At 47.1% G+C, this 12,787-nt stretch overlaps 7 protein-coding genes across 7 annotated transcripts; 5 read left to right on the top strand and 2 right to left on the bottom strand.

Annotated features, from left to right (window-relative positions):
* Positions 1-228: 228 nt before the first annotated feature.
* FMAN_03721 (uncharacterized protein) lies at positions 229-760 on the top strand (the record flags this gene model as incomplete). The annotated part of the gene is made up of 2 exons (XM_041824392.1): positions 229-441; positions 488-760. 2 exons carry the CDS (start codon positions 229-231, stop codon positions 758-760), a joined length of 486 nt encoding a protein of 161 aa, XP_041689876.1.
* A 737-nt stretch (positions 761-1,497) lies between these two features.
* Positions 1,498-3,456, bottom strand: FMAN_03722 (uncharacterized protein; the record flags this gene model as incomplete). Its single annotated transcript, XM_041824391.1, has 9 exons — positions 1,498-1,644; positions 1,695-1,877; positions 1,935-2,263; positions 2,324-2,642; positions 2,701-2,862; positions 2,923-2,937; positions 2,989-3,195; positions 3,256-3,333; positions 3,385-3,456. The coding sequence occupies 9 exons, from the start codon at positions 3,454-3,456 to the stop codon at positions 1,498-1,500; spliced, it is 1,512 nt and encodes a 503-aa protein (XP_041689875.1).
* Positions 3,457-4,087: 631 nt separating this feature from the next.
* Positions 4,088-5,260, top strand: FMAN_03723 (putative NADPH2 dehydrogenase chain OYE2; the record flags this gene model as incomplete). The annotated part of the gene is made up of 1 exon (XM_041824389.1): positions 4,088-5,260. One exon carries the CDS (start codon positions 4,088-4,090, stop codon positions 5,258-5,260), a length of 1,173 nt encoding a protein of 390 aa, XP_041689874.1.
* Positions 5,261-5,860: 600 nt separating this feature from the next.
* FMAN_03724 (uncharacterized protein) lies at positions 5,861-6,656 on the top strand (the record flags this gene model as incomplete). Its single annotated transcript, XM_041824388.1, has 2 exons — positions 5,861-6,307; positions 6,363-6,656. 2 exons carry the CDS (start codon positions 5,861-5,863, stop codon positions 6,654-6,656), a joined length of 741 nt encoding a protein of 246 aa, XP_041689873.1.
* A 518-nt stretch (positions 6,657-7,174) lies between these two features.
* Positions 7,175-7,648, bottom strand: FMAN_03725 (uncharacterized protein; the record flags this gene model as incomplete). Its single annotated transcript, XM_041824387.1, has 2 exons — positions 7,175-7,545; positions 7,600-7,648. The coding sequence occupies 2 exons, from the start codon at positions 7,646-7,648 to the stop codon at positions 7,175-7,177; spliced, it is 420 nt and encodes a 139-aa protein (XP_041689872.1).
* A 1,677-nt stretch (positions 7,649-9,325) lies between these two features.
* FMAN_03726 (uncharacterized protein) lies at positions 9,326-10,363 on the top strand (the record flags this gene model as incomplete). Its single annotated transcript, XM_041824386.1, has 3 exons — positions 9,326-9,430; positions 9,486-9,703; positions 9,763-10,363. The coding sequence occupies 3 exons, from the start codon at positions 9,326-9,328 to the stop codon at positions 10,361-10,363; spliced, it is 924 nt and encodes a 307-aa protein (XP_041689871.1).
* A 247-nt stretch (positions 10,364-10,610) lies between these two features.
* Positions 10,611-12,719, top strand: FMAN_03727 (uncharacterized protein; the record flags this gene model as incomplete). The annotated part of the gene is made up of 5 exons (XM_041824385.1): positions 10,611-10,667; positions 10,719-10,843; positions 10,892-12,157; positions 12,204-12,477; positions 12,522-12,719. 5 exons carry the CDS (start codon positions 10,611-10,613, stop codon positions 12,717-12,719), a joined length of 1,920 nt encoding a protein of 639 aa, XP_041689870.1.
* Between the last annotated feature and the right edge of the window lie 68 nt (positions 12,720-12,787).

Genomic DNA, 12,787 nt, shown 5'->3' with positions numbered 1-12,787 from the left:
CGAGGTTGATCAGCACCAGCCTCGGCGCAGTGACCAAAGGTTCCACGGAAACTTTGCCGGGTTCTAATTCCGTCGACCCCGCTGCAACTGTCTGCCGCACAAGTGGCTACGTAGTCGGTAACGTCATAACACTAACATAGAAGATGCTCATTCTGACATCAAACATTAACTATCACCTGTTCATCCAACAACCAAAAACTATTCATACTCACCGAGACCAACTCAACAATGCCTTGGCAAAAGATCAACCATGAGTTTACTCACCCTCAACTGGACTATAACTCCAAACCCAACTTCCAGCCCTGTATCAAAGTCTCCGTTTTCTTCAAGAAGATTGATTCAATCGACTACGATACGTTCTTCGGGCACTGGCAGACCGTCCATGCTGATTTAGCTGTTGCCACGCATGCTTTCCGAGACCACATCGTTCGATATGCACAAGTGAGTCTTAACAAAGTCTATAACATAGAAGCTGACAATCGTGCAGCACCATCAAACCCCGGAAATGAAGGACAGGGCCAAGAGCTTAGGAGAAGGATTGCTAGACTATGACGGTTGTGCGCAGCTTTGGGTCAAGACGTGGGATGACTGGCTGGCGTTTTACAACAGCAAAGAGTATGCTGCAGCATTGAGCGATGACTGCAACAGGCTCATGGCATTGCCCATGACATACATGATGGGCTATGAGAATTTAGTTGTAGGAGATGCGCCTCGGTCACTTGGTGGTAAGGATGGGATGGATATCAAGACTCTGAAATAGGGTAGTTACTGTAGCGCTAGTGAGGGTTTTACAATTATCATCGCATTCCTTCCTAATTCAGTGTAAAGCAAATTAATTTTACATTGTCCCTCTAGAACGGAAATACCAGGATTGCTTTTTCACAATAATTCATCGAGAGAAAGCAAGGAATGAGGGTCGGGTTGTGGAGCACTAAAGAGACACAAAGTGAACACCTAAGGATGCCAAAGTCCACGTTTCTACTATCATTACACACTGCTTTTCTAACGCTTACAGCATTAAAAGATTACAATGCCTAGGTAAGACAGGGCTCAACTAAACTTCTGGAGTACATATGAGATCGCATCTTCGAACTTCACTCATTTCTCACAGCGGCCTTTTCTCAAGGGCTCGTTAGAGATGGAAAAGGAGCATACGACATACATTTATGAACCAACTTTACTTAAAGATGACTTAAAACTACTACGGTTTGCTGAAATGGACGAAGTAAGTGAGATAAGGAATGATTCGGGATCGAAGGTTGCAAAGTTTGAATAATGGTGTCTTTGCCTTTAGGGACAGGCATCGAAGGAAAAACTAAGGGCGTGTTCAATTTGAAAAGGCAGGAGAGTTACCAAACGCCTACAAGAAGCTTATCTCTAAAAGCTCTTCTTGGCAGAGATTAAACACTTTGAGCATGCCATGAAGATGGGAATAGAATCTCCATAATGGTAAATACCAAGGATAAATGACCTCAAGATACCGTAATAGACAATGGGCTACGAGTTCTCAACGTGCGAAGATGTCATTTCCCCCTTTTCGGCTTTTTCATGGCTCTGCATCACAAGCGCTTCGGCCAAGATAGTGTGTTTGATCTCTTCCTTTGCAAAAAGCACATCAATCTCCTCCAGGGTCTTTCCAGTTGTCTGTTTTCTGTCAGCCATATCTCCATTAATGGAGTCGCACTGGAGCATACCTCAGGGCACATGAAATAGACAAAGAAGATGGCGGCAAAACAAGACAAGGCCATCCAGATCCAGATCTTCCAACCAACGTTCTGGAGGGCAATGCCGCCAGCAAACACCGTGATAAAAGAGAAGAGCCATTCACCGAACGCTCCCGCAGCAGCGCCAGCATGTCGAAGCTTGAGGGGCGCGATCTATACGAGTTGTTATTATACTGCCCACAGAGATGTCATACTCGGCTTGTAACGTACCTCTGGGCCATAGAGCCAACAGATTCCAATCCATCCATAACCAAAGACCATGTTATAGATAAAGATTGCACCAACAGCCGTCCACTGGGTAGCGAGGGTTCGGTTAGGCAGACCAATCATTGCGGTAAAGATCACCATGCAAATGGTCAAGACAACGGCGGACCACAGTAAAATGCTTCGCCGACCAAATTTCTCGACGGTGTAAACCAGCGGAATGGTACCAAGGGCAAAGGCGGTGTTCATGATGGCAGCCAGTAGCTGAGCCATGAATGGCGATAGGCCAACCTGTGCGAAGATGACGGTGCTGTAGTAGACAGAAAGGTTGATACCTGTTAACGCGAATGTCAGTTGTCTTCTTGGAACAAAGGAGACGTCATGGAGCAAAATACCCATCATCTGCTGAATTGCCAGGATAAGGAAAGAAATACGGATACGGCGTCCAACACGAAGGTCGCTGGAGTCCCAGAAAAGATCCAAGAGATTGAAGCCTTTCTCGTTCTGAGATTCAAAGGCGATGTTGGTAAGGATAGAGCTCTTCACATTCTGCACTCTCTCGTCGTGAATCTCGGCGTTGAAAATCTGGCACAGAGTCTTGTCTCCCTCAGCCTCTAACCCTCGGGCGTAGTACCATCGAGGAGTATCTGGGAGAAACAGCATGATACCACCAGCGACCAGGGCAAAAAGGACCTGAAACGCGATGGGAATGCGCTGTGAATGTGGTTAGCTCAATAACCAGAGGAGCAGTGCTTGATGAAGGTCTGCTTACCCAAGAGATCTGGTTATCCATGCGTGTGAATCCAAAGTCAATCCAGTACGCGAGAGCGGCACCTGCGACCAAGAAAACACATGTAACAGCGACAGCGGGTCCTCGCTCTTCTTGTTCCGTGCTCATTTCAGCTTGATAGGTAGGGATCGAACAGGAGATGAACTATTCGATTAGATTATTATACTGCGATGTTCAGTTTTCAAGGAGCCAGGGGAAACCTACACCAATGCCAATGCCCTGAAGGACTATTAGTTTGTATAAAATGACACCAGGATATCATGTACTCACACAAAGGATACGACCGACTATCATGTGAGGGACAGACCAAGCTGAAGCTTGGAGACTACCACCAACCACAACAAACGCGTTTCCAAGAAGGATGCACTTTCGTCGACCAAGGGGCATGCCAATGACAGTGACTGCGAGCGAGCAGACTGTAGCGGCAAGGGTATATGCTGAGGCTATCATGGGGATGACATAGGTTCCGGTAGGGTTCTAGGTCATTGATGATGAGAAAAACAGGCTTCATTTCGCTTGATACCGAATATTACTCACTCCCATGGCATGAAGAAAAGGTTTGGTCTCCTGGACTCCACCAAGGACTCCTGCATCGTAACCGTAGAGTAGGAAGGACTGTGACTTGTCAGAGGATACGATGACGAATATACTGGATATGGGCCATACAATAGCGCAGCTTGTTGACAGAAGTCGCTTGATTGTTCTTCCTTGGATCTTGGACTTGTAATTGGACAACATGTTGAAAGATTGAGGGAGGGATGATCTGAGGAATTCGTGTTGACAGGTGAGGCTGTCCTTGAGAATATTGGCAACACAGGAGGGGCGAGACTCGTCTACTTATCGTGTCACAATGAGTATCAATCTCTATCAATACAACAAGGCCTATCATCTCCAGATCTTTGAGGCACGGCAAGGGTTCCCCAGGAAACACGGTCTTTCTCCCCACAAATGCTATCCTTCCCCGCGTGACCGGGTTTACCCCAGATCTAGACTTTGAACGACTCTTTGCTGATCTAACCGCGATAAGAAAAGGCGCACGCCACATTTATCAATCGCTAACGAGCACGCGTCAGTTAACGGGATTTATTTCCGTGGCTTTTACATCTCGGCTGTCAATGAGTCAGGGCACATTAGCGTGCCAATGTTTGCTTCGGCAGCACGGATAGCATCCACGCCACGTCCTACCCGTATTCGGCAAGGGTCATTGGTCATGTCTGAGTTCCCGAAGCACGAACTTGGCATTTGTTTAGCCAAACCTTTCCAAGCAAATCCCAGGTTGGATATGGCCTATATATTGCTCCTAGAGTGAGATACAGTGTCTAATCAACCAAGGCCAATCTTTTATCCAACATTCGTCGCCCCCTGAACCATGGCAGCCGCCCCAATCACCACTCTCAATGATGGAAGTGAGACCAAGAGTCTAGCTGGGTCTAGGCTTTTCAGGCCAATCAAAATTGGCAATATTGCACTTCAGCACCGCATTGCCATGTGTCCTTTGACCCGTTATCGAGCATCAGATGACCATGTGCCTCAGCCTTCATTCCAAGACTACTATGGTCAGCGAGCATCGACACCTGGTACGCTATTGATATCAGAGGGAACATTTATCGCCCCGGACCATGGCGGCTATGCCAATGCTCCTGGCATCTACAATGATGAACAAATTAAGGCCTGGCGCCTAGTTACAGATGCCGTCCACGAAAAGGGTAGTTACATCTTTTGTCAGCTTTGGGCATTAGGTCGTACTGCTTCTCCTGAAGTTGCAGAGAAGGAGGGCGTGGCCTTCCGTAGCTCCGGCGATATTCTTGTTGATTCAGACCACCCTAAGCCTAAACCTCTCTCCATCTCCGAGATCCATGAAACAGCTCAATCATATGCTCAAGCCGCCAAGAACGCCATCGAGGCTGGCTTTGACGGCGTCGAGCTCCATGGGGCAAACGGATACCTTATCGATCAATTCATTCAAGACAAGTGCAACAACCGTACTGATATCTATGGCGGTAGCATCGAGAATCGCTCTCGATTTGCGATGGAGGTAGTCCAGGCGGTTTGCTATGCTGTCGGCTCGGAACGCACAGGCATACGTTTCAGCCCTTGGAGTGTTTTTAACGACATGCGAATGGACAATCCGATCCCTCAGTTCAAGGATGTTATCGAGAAGCTGAAGCCGTTCAAGCTTGCTTATCTCCATCTGATAGAGTCTAGAATTGCCGGCGCCCAAGATGTCGAGGGTGTCGACCAGCTGACGTTTGCCATCGAAGCTTGGGATCGACCTCTTTTGATTGCTGGAGGATTCACTCCCGAGTCAGCACGAACTCTGGTGGATGAGGACTACCCAAGTAAGGACATTATCGTCTCGTTCGGTAGATACTTTCTCTCTACACCAGATCTGCCATTCCGAATCAAGCAAGGATTGGAGCTCAACAAATACAACCGTGAGACCTTCTATACGCCCATGGCATCGGAAGGCTATACGGATTATCCTTTTAGTGATCAATTTCTCGACTACATCAAAAGGGAAAGGGTAGTGGGAAAGGCTTGATAACAGACGCTGCAATGTAACTAGCTCAATGTGAATCTGTGCGTTGGAAACAGAATATAAATAGCAAGTCGAAGAAATGAGCCATGCCATATTCAAGATCAGTTCTTGAAAAGTTACAATCAGACCTCTGTAAATCCTTCAAGGCGCCCCAAATAATGGTCAGAAGATGCCTCTAGCTAAAATCATAAGACTATCAGTCCACCAGTGGCCGATGCCTGTGCTATTTGTGATGGTTTACGACACGGCGCTCAGTCTTCATCGAGGTATTGGCGCTGTGTGTTGGCAGACGTAAACAACCGGTCTAGCAATAGTATTGAGTGGAACTTTCCGCGTAAACGGCTGCGGAAATAGATTCCGTGGAAGACCCAAACTGCGAGGCGTCTGTGAACCTTTGGGGTTACTCATCGAAGCTACTCGGCCCCAGAATTTCCCCGCGCTCTCGAATTCCGGCTTCATGTTGATCAATCTAGCTACCGTCAGTCCGTATGAAATCCCAAATAAAGTCCAACCAACAATAAACTATCTTTGGCTTTTTTTGCCGACAAGCTATTCAAACTTCTTCCTTCTGCGGTTAATCTGTTACTTCCCAGACACCTAAGTATGGCTGCCCAAAAAGTCGCAATCATTACAGGAGGTGCTTCGGGCATGGGCCTTGCCACTGCCATATCCCTGTCTGCCGCTGGTTGGAAAGTTCATATCCTGGACCTCAACAAGTCTGCTGGTGCAGAAGCTACCCGCCAAAACTCGGACTTGATCTTCACTCAAACTGATGTGAATTCATATCAATCTTTGTCTTCTGCCTTCGACAGGACTTTTACATCTGAAAGGAGACTCGATTTTGTCTTTGCTAATGCCGGCATTCTCGGGCTCGACAACTTTTATGACAAGGCAGACTCGCTTCCACCACCGGAGCCACGGCAGTTGAGTATTGATATCAATTTGAAAGCTGCTGTGGCTACCACATATCTTGCGAGGCAATATTTCCTAGCCTCGGACAATCCTTGCCATGATCCAGTTATAGTGATAACCGCCAGTATTGCAAGCTTTGTATGAACCATCTCCCACCCGCAAAGGAAAGACACACTAGGCTGACATCAGAAAGTATGCACAAGAGTTCAATCCACTATACACTGCCTCAAAGGCTGGTGTGCTTGGTTTTATGCGTTCCGTGGCCTACCCATTCTTTACTGAGGGGATTCGAATACACGCCATCTGCCCGGGCACAATTCGCACAAATCTGCTTACAAATGAGATGATGAACTCTTTTCCAGAAGAACATCTGACCCCAGTGGAAGCTGTGGTATCAACTGTTGAATGTCTTATCAAAGGCGGGAGCTTTACTGACTCGACAGGGAAACATGTGTCTGGAGCTGAGAACTATGGATTGGCTGTTTAGATTTTTGGCTCCAGTATCTTTTTCAGGGACCAGTTAGAGTACAGTAGTAGTGGTCTGAGGGAGCTATGTGAAGCTGCAAGCCTAAAGAATCAAGAGGCCAATTTAGCTAGCATGGTCAAATAAATGTACCTGAGTTGGGAAATCGAAGTTGCACCAGTAAAATCCAGAAGACGCAAGCGAAGAAGCATAATTACCATCAGCAGCAAGAATATAGTAATCAAGGATAATATATTTGTAAAAGAGCTCTAAAAAGACGATATAAGATCTTATATGATCATTTCAGGATATTAACCCTGTGCATGCCTTTGTCATGGAGCTATGAAGTTTAATAAAGAAGATGTTGCTTTAATGGTTGCCATGACACATCTGAGGCCATATGCTGGTTTGGGTCACCCTTTTGGTGGAATTTGAAACATTTCGGCGGCCACAAAGTAAACTTAGGGCATGCGAAGCACGATATGCGCATTTACTGGCTTTCATTCTCGCATGGACAAAACTGATCAGCCACGATGGGCCCATCAGTCCCACTGAGCTTCGAGTACCTTATATTCAGGCTCCCACTGGTTTATGGCGTCGTCGTTGGGGTATCCGACGTACTGGACGAAGTATTCAGTCCCCTGTCCGTTCTCCCTGCGGCGGTGAGCATGCAGGATTCGCAGGGGACAGGTCTCCCTGATGCCTTGTGTATCTCTTCCGCCAACTTTCTGCCAGTAGGCCAGGAGCTTTCCTTCATCGCGTTCATGGACAAATCTCTCGTCAACCCAACCCTCCCATCGGGCCCTTGACTTCGAGCCCTTGATGAACAAGGCCACGAAAGGGCCATCCTTGTCGCCGACGGTATCGACCTTGTGCTTAAGAATTAAAAAGTTGGGATGGACGGATTCCATTGCTGTCTTATGTTAGACTCTCTATACATTATCTAGAACAGAGGATTGGGACTTACGACTACGGGTGATAGTCCAAGAATTGGGAGAGGAAATGTGATGAGCCATTTCAGATGTGTGAGAAGTGAGGGAGTTGCTGTTGTTGTCGAGAATAGTAAGGGAAATTAATTGCGATCGACGGTTGGTATTGATGGTTATAGTATGCCGAGGTGAATAGGGTTGGGGATTCTGAGAAATGTAAAGACAAATGTTGTTGATGATGATGTTTGTGTTATTCTGGGCACTTTCAGACCAGATCGTTGAGAAGAAATGTAAAGTTCTGAAGAATGGTGAGAATGAAAAGGAAGATGAAATTCGTCAGGACTCGGGGACAAGGCGAGCTTTTATAGCTGTTGTTGCCAACCTTTGCTCGTGACTGGGCTCATTGCCACCCCACAGACTTCTGTTATTGAAGTTATCTGCGAGATCACACGAAGGTATCGAAGTTAAATGTTGGGCAGCACCATACAGAGCAAAGAGGCAGGGATTTCTTAACTCGCAAGACCGAAAGTTTAAATCGCAGACTGGCCAAGAAGCCTTGACATCTTTGTCTTCATTGGACATCTATCAAAAAGCGATTGTAGCTCTATTCTCAGAGTTGAGGCATTGTATGCATCGTGATCGTCCCATTGGCCAGAGCTCAGTAAGACTTTTCGGTTGCGAGAGTCTCCCATGTCGATTTAAGTTTTCATAGAGCTTATTTCAAGAACTTCTATGTTAACAACTACCAAACATGGTCGTGTCACAAAGCTTACCTCATAATCAGTGTTCATGCAGTTCCAGAACAAAATTATATACGCAGGGTCGCCTGGTACACACAGCATCCCATACATAAGCTTCAGGGGTCAAGCCAATAGATATTTTGTCACAACCAATTTCTTAGATGACTGGTAGCTGTGTTGCATCGTGCCGTGACTATTTAAAATTCCCTAAAGTCCTGCCTTGCGACTCGCTTGGTTTGCAGTATTCACAGTGGAAGCTGAGCCTGAAGACATGGGTCTGTCATGGGAGTCAGTCTGGGAAGCGTTTCCGCTATCCGCGAGCCATTACCAGCATCGATAAACTAAACGCTAACAAGACTGAGCTCGTAGCCAATAGTTGCATGTATGAGAACAACAATGCTCGATGTTTAGGTTCTCGCTGGCTTGCGGGTTGATCTTGTCAAAACTCAAACCAAGTCTCCGTTCAAACTTTCGATACTGAAGGCTCGGGATTCCCCTGGAGGACGATGGCTATGACAATTTAAGCTGGTCCCAGGTCATGTTGAGTCTAGAAAGGCAACGCAAATATAGACGAGAACTCTGGCCATCCTCGGAATTGAGTAGTTGCGCCTCTTCTTTTGAGCTCTTAGCTTCGGAATTCTCGGAGCCTACATGGCTAGCTAGCATGGATTAAGCCCTGGTAAGACTAGCTTTCGCTCGATGCCGAAAACTTTCTAAGCTAAGGTTGTTCCGGTATTATTTTAATTCCGAACCAGGATGTATTTATCATCTTTTCATTGACTGAGGGGCTTGCTGTCCACAGCCGCGCGCCCTTTACTAATCTGCATGCTAGGGATCGGCTTTATTCTATACTCCGACCTGCCAATGCTTCACTGTCATGTGTACCGCGCAAGTATATAATAGTCTCAAGACCATCTGAAATACTTCTCAACATTCATCATCTATCGCTCTCATTGATTGTGTCGGGATCGATAAACATACACCCTTATTAAAACAAGAAGCGAACGAGCGCAATACGAAGACCATGGCCATCATTGCTGTCGCTGGAGGCGCCGGAAAACTCGGCCGTGCGATCGTTGAAGCGATCGTTGAGCAGGGTCAGCATACCGTGGTAGTCCTGGCTCGAGAGGTAAACTACGTCTGAATACGAAACTTGGCAGGAATACATCTAACACATCTTCCAGGCTAAGGATGCACCAGGGGCCAAGGTTATCGCCGTGGACTATACCAACGCCGATGAGCTTGCAGCCACTCTTGAGGTCAATAACATCGAGACTGTCATATCCACCATCAACGCTATGGACGACGTGTCGGCTGAGCTGAGCTTGATCAAAGCAGCTGAAAAGTCAGCATCTACCAAACGATATATCCCTAGTATTTGGGGCATAAAATACACCGAAGAGTTAGTGCGCTGTCGTGCTCCCAACACTTTGGAATAACAACACTAAACTCCAAGGACAGGATAGCATCGTATTTCCCCATCGGCGGGGCCAAGCTTAAAGTTCTTGCTGCATTGGAAGCAACCTCCAGCCTCAAATATACTGCCGTGTACAACGGCTACTTTGCTGACTACTGGGTACTCCCCAAGGTCAAGTCTTACCAAGCCCCTCTCGCTATAGTAGTCGATATTGCGAACGATTTTGCTGCTGTTCCTGGGACTGGTAACGAGCTTGTGGCTTTTACGCATACCTTTGACATCGCTCGCTTTGTCACGGCGCTTGTCGGGGCATCTAAGTGGGACAAGGAGTCCTACATCATTGGGGACAAGGTGTCGTGGAATCAGTTCGTGCAGTACGCTGAAGAAGCCAAGGGTGTCAAGTTCACGATCACGCATGACTCGATCGAGGACCTCAAAGCTGGTAAAATCACGGAACTGCCGTCTCACCCGCACATGTACCCCTTCTTCCCCAAGCCTATGCTGCAGGGCCTTTTGGCTGCTTTTGGCCGGATGTTTGTTGAAGGAGTGTTTGACTTCAAGCCTGAGCGCACGCTCAATGAGGAGTTCCCTGAGGTCAAGGCTCGAAAGATCAAGGATCTTCTCTTTGAGGCTTGGAGACAGTAGCTTCGGCAGTAGTTATCAATTGAGCCCTGGTTGACAGGATGAAATTTGTGGAGAACAAACATTCCTTATCCGTGATTACTAAGTGATCTGATCGGATGTATTTTAATTCCGACGCTACCGACGCTTGACAAATCAAGTGGATCTATTTCAGAAACCACGTCAACTCTAAAACAAGCACTAAGGGCTTGGTTTTTCATTCTATGATACTTGCTGTCGATAATTTCAGCTTTCGAACACGAGAAGCGGAATGGAGATTCAACATATGCGGGCTGTTAATGATGGAGCAAGTAAACGAACTGGGAACGTAAGCCTCCCCGCAATCTAACATCCTACCCTGCAGGCCTAAGTCCAATAGGCTTGTGTTCCGTGCAGAAGCAGCAAGGTACGATGTGACGGCAAATTACCAAGCTGCCAAAGATGCCTCAATCGAAGGACAATATGTCACTATGGTGAGCGGAAAGGAAGAGGGCGTGGCAAAAGGTGCGTTTCCGCTATGATATTAAAGACTTGAGGTTTAATCATCAACAGCAAACAGTACATCCAGACACTCGAGGAACGACTAAAGAGCGTTGAAGTTGCACTAAATGCCTCCCTTCCAGTCAATCAAGGTTCATGTCAGGTTTCTGCAGACCCTGGATATTTTTATGAGACATCTAATAGCAGTGAGACAGCACCAGACAAATTTCTCTCTGCCGCTTTAAGCTCTCAGCCATCGGGATGGCCAGAAGAGATCACCAGAAACATAATTCATGCTCAGAAGAACAACAGTAACCTCGAACGAACAGTTTTCGTCCCACTCCCCCCAAAAGAGCACATGATACACTTTATACCCTATGCCCTAGAAGATATGTACGAAGCACAGTCTCTCTTCAGCACCGACAATGTTCTGAAGCTTGTCAATGATCAGTATTCGGCCGGGCTATCGAATTGTCACGCCAATCCAACTCGCTGGGCAACGGTGAATGCTCTCATTGCCACGGGAATTCATTGGAAGGCCGACAACAAGGCGATAGAAGAACTGTTCCCCATGTCGTGGGCATACTTTAAGAATGCCTTTGCAATTTTCCCAGAGATCGTCATGAACGGCGACGGCATCGACTCTTGTCAAGCGATGATTGCTATGGCTTTGTTCATGAGGGGAACCGCTGACGCCCGCGCATTTACTGCACTGTTATCCGCGGCAGCGCACGCTATCCACTGTAATGGCCTGCACTTGGAAGACCTTCATGCATCGAGTGACTTGATCGATATGGAAAGGCGTAAGCGGTTCTTTTGGGTGGTCTACGTGCTTCAATGCAATGCGTCGCTCAGCTTTGGCCTTCCCGCCCCATCTAATCAAGTTGGTGTCGAGCTCCCATCACAGGGCCTTGTACCAGATGCTAGTTGCAGCCCACATCTACTGGAGTATATGTCAATGTTAGCACTTATCCAGTCGAGAATAAGTCGATGTTTTTGCCCTGGTTCAGCACTCTCCAGGAATAGTGATAACATGATGCAGGATCTTGTTGAATTGGATACTGACCTCGAAGCATGGAGGACAGCCCTGCCTGCAGAAGTTCAACCTACAGTATTGGCCCAAGAGGACAACCTCGGCATCATACAGCTTCAGTTTGCTTACTATGCCTCGACTTGGAAAATCTATACGGCTATCAGCAGGCTCTATAATGTCCCTCTCACATTGGTCAAACGAGAGCAGTCAAATATACGTCTGAGTACACTTCTACCCGTATGTAGCGCGAGAGCCACAATCTCTTTGCTACCACGTCTATCTCAACGACCGTTGGCCTCTCTATGGTACGAAAGCCCACCTGCTTATTTCTCTTGTATACTAATATCACAGGCAAATCATTTGCTATCCGACGTGCGCTGTTCTGATTCTTTTAACAGCCGTGCTTCAAAATCCTGCAGATCCAGAAGTGACTTCGAACGTCGAATCGATTGGGAAATTTGTCATATTTCTGCAAACCTTCCAAGACCGAGAGGAATGTGATCTGCATGGCCTTATTGAGTTTTGCTCCGAGCTTTATGATATTGCATCGGTTGCGCAACGCAATTCAACAGATCTGATGAACGAGAGTGAAGATGACAAAGAAGGGTTAGTGAGGCAGTATATAGTAAGTATCAATCTCACTAAAAGCCAACTTTGCTGACCCCTTAGGACTTGCGTATCCGCTTTTCAGGTTCTCAAGACCCCATGCTACTCGCGCAGGGCCTCCTTACCAATATGCCGCTTCTGGGCGCGAAGGCAACGGAAGTGTTCTCCGGCACAGTAGCAGAGGCCAGGGACGATGGGTTCACGCGGCTTGTGCCCAATGTACTCAAACCCAGGTCATTCAACTTCTTTGCCAAGCAATAGACAATCAGCGCATCAGCATCAGCCACGTTTTAGGCATCTGTCCAACCCAAACATATCTTTTGGCGCTC

Source organism: Fusarium mangiferae, assembly GCF_900044065.1.
Source record: "Fusarium mangiferae strain MRC7560 genome assembly, contig: FMAN_scaffold017, whole genome shotgun sequence".
NCBI lineage: Eukaryota > Fungi > Ascomycota > Sordariomycetes > Hypocreales > Nectriaceae > Fusarium > Fusarium mangiferae.
This window is presented reverse-complemented; position numbering and strand designations above follow the sequence as displayed.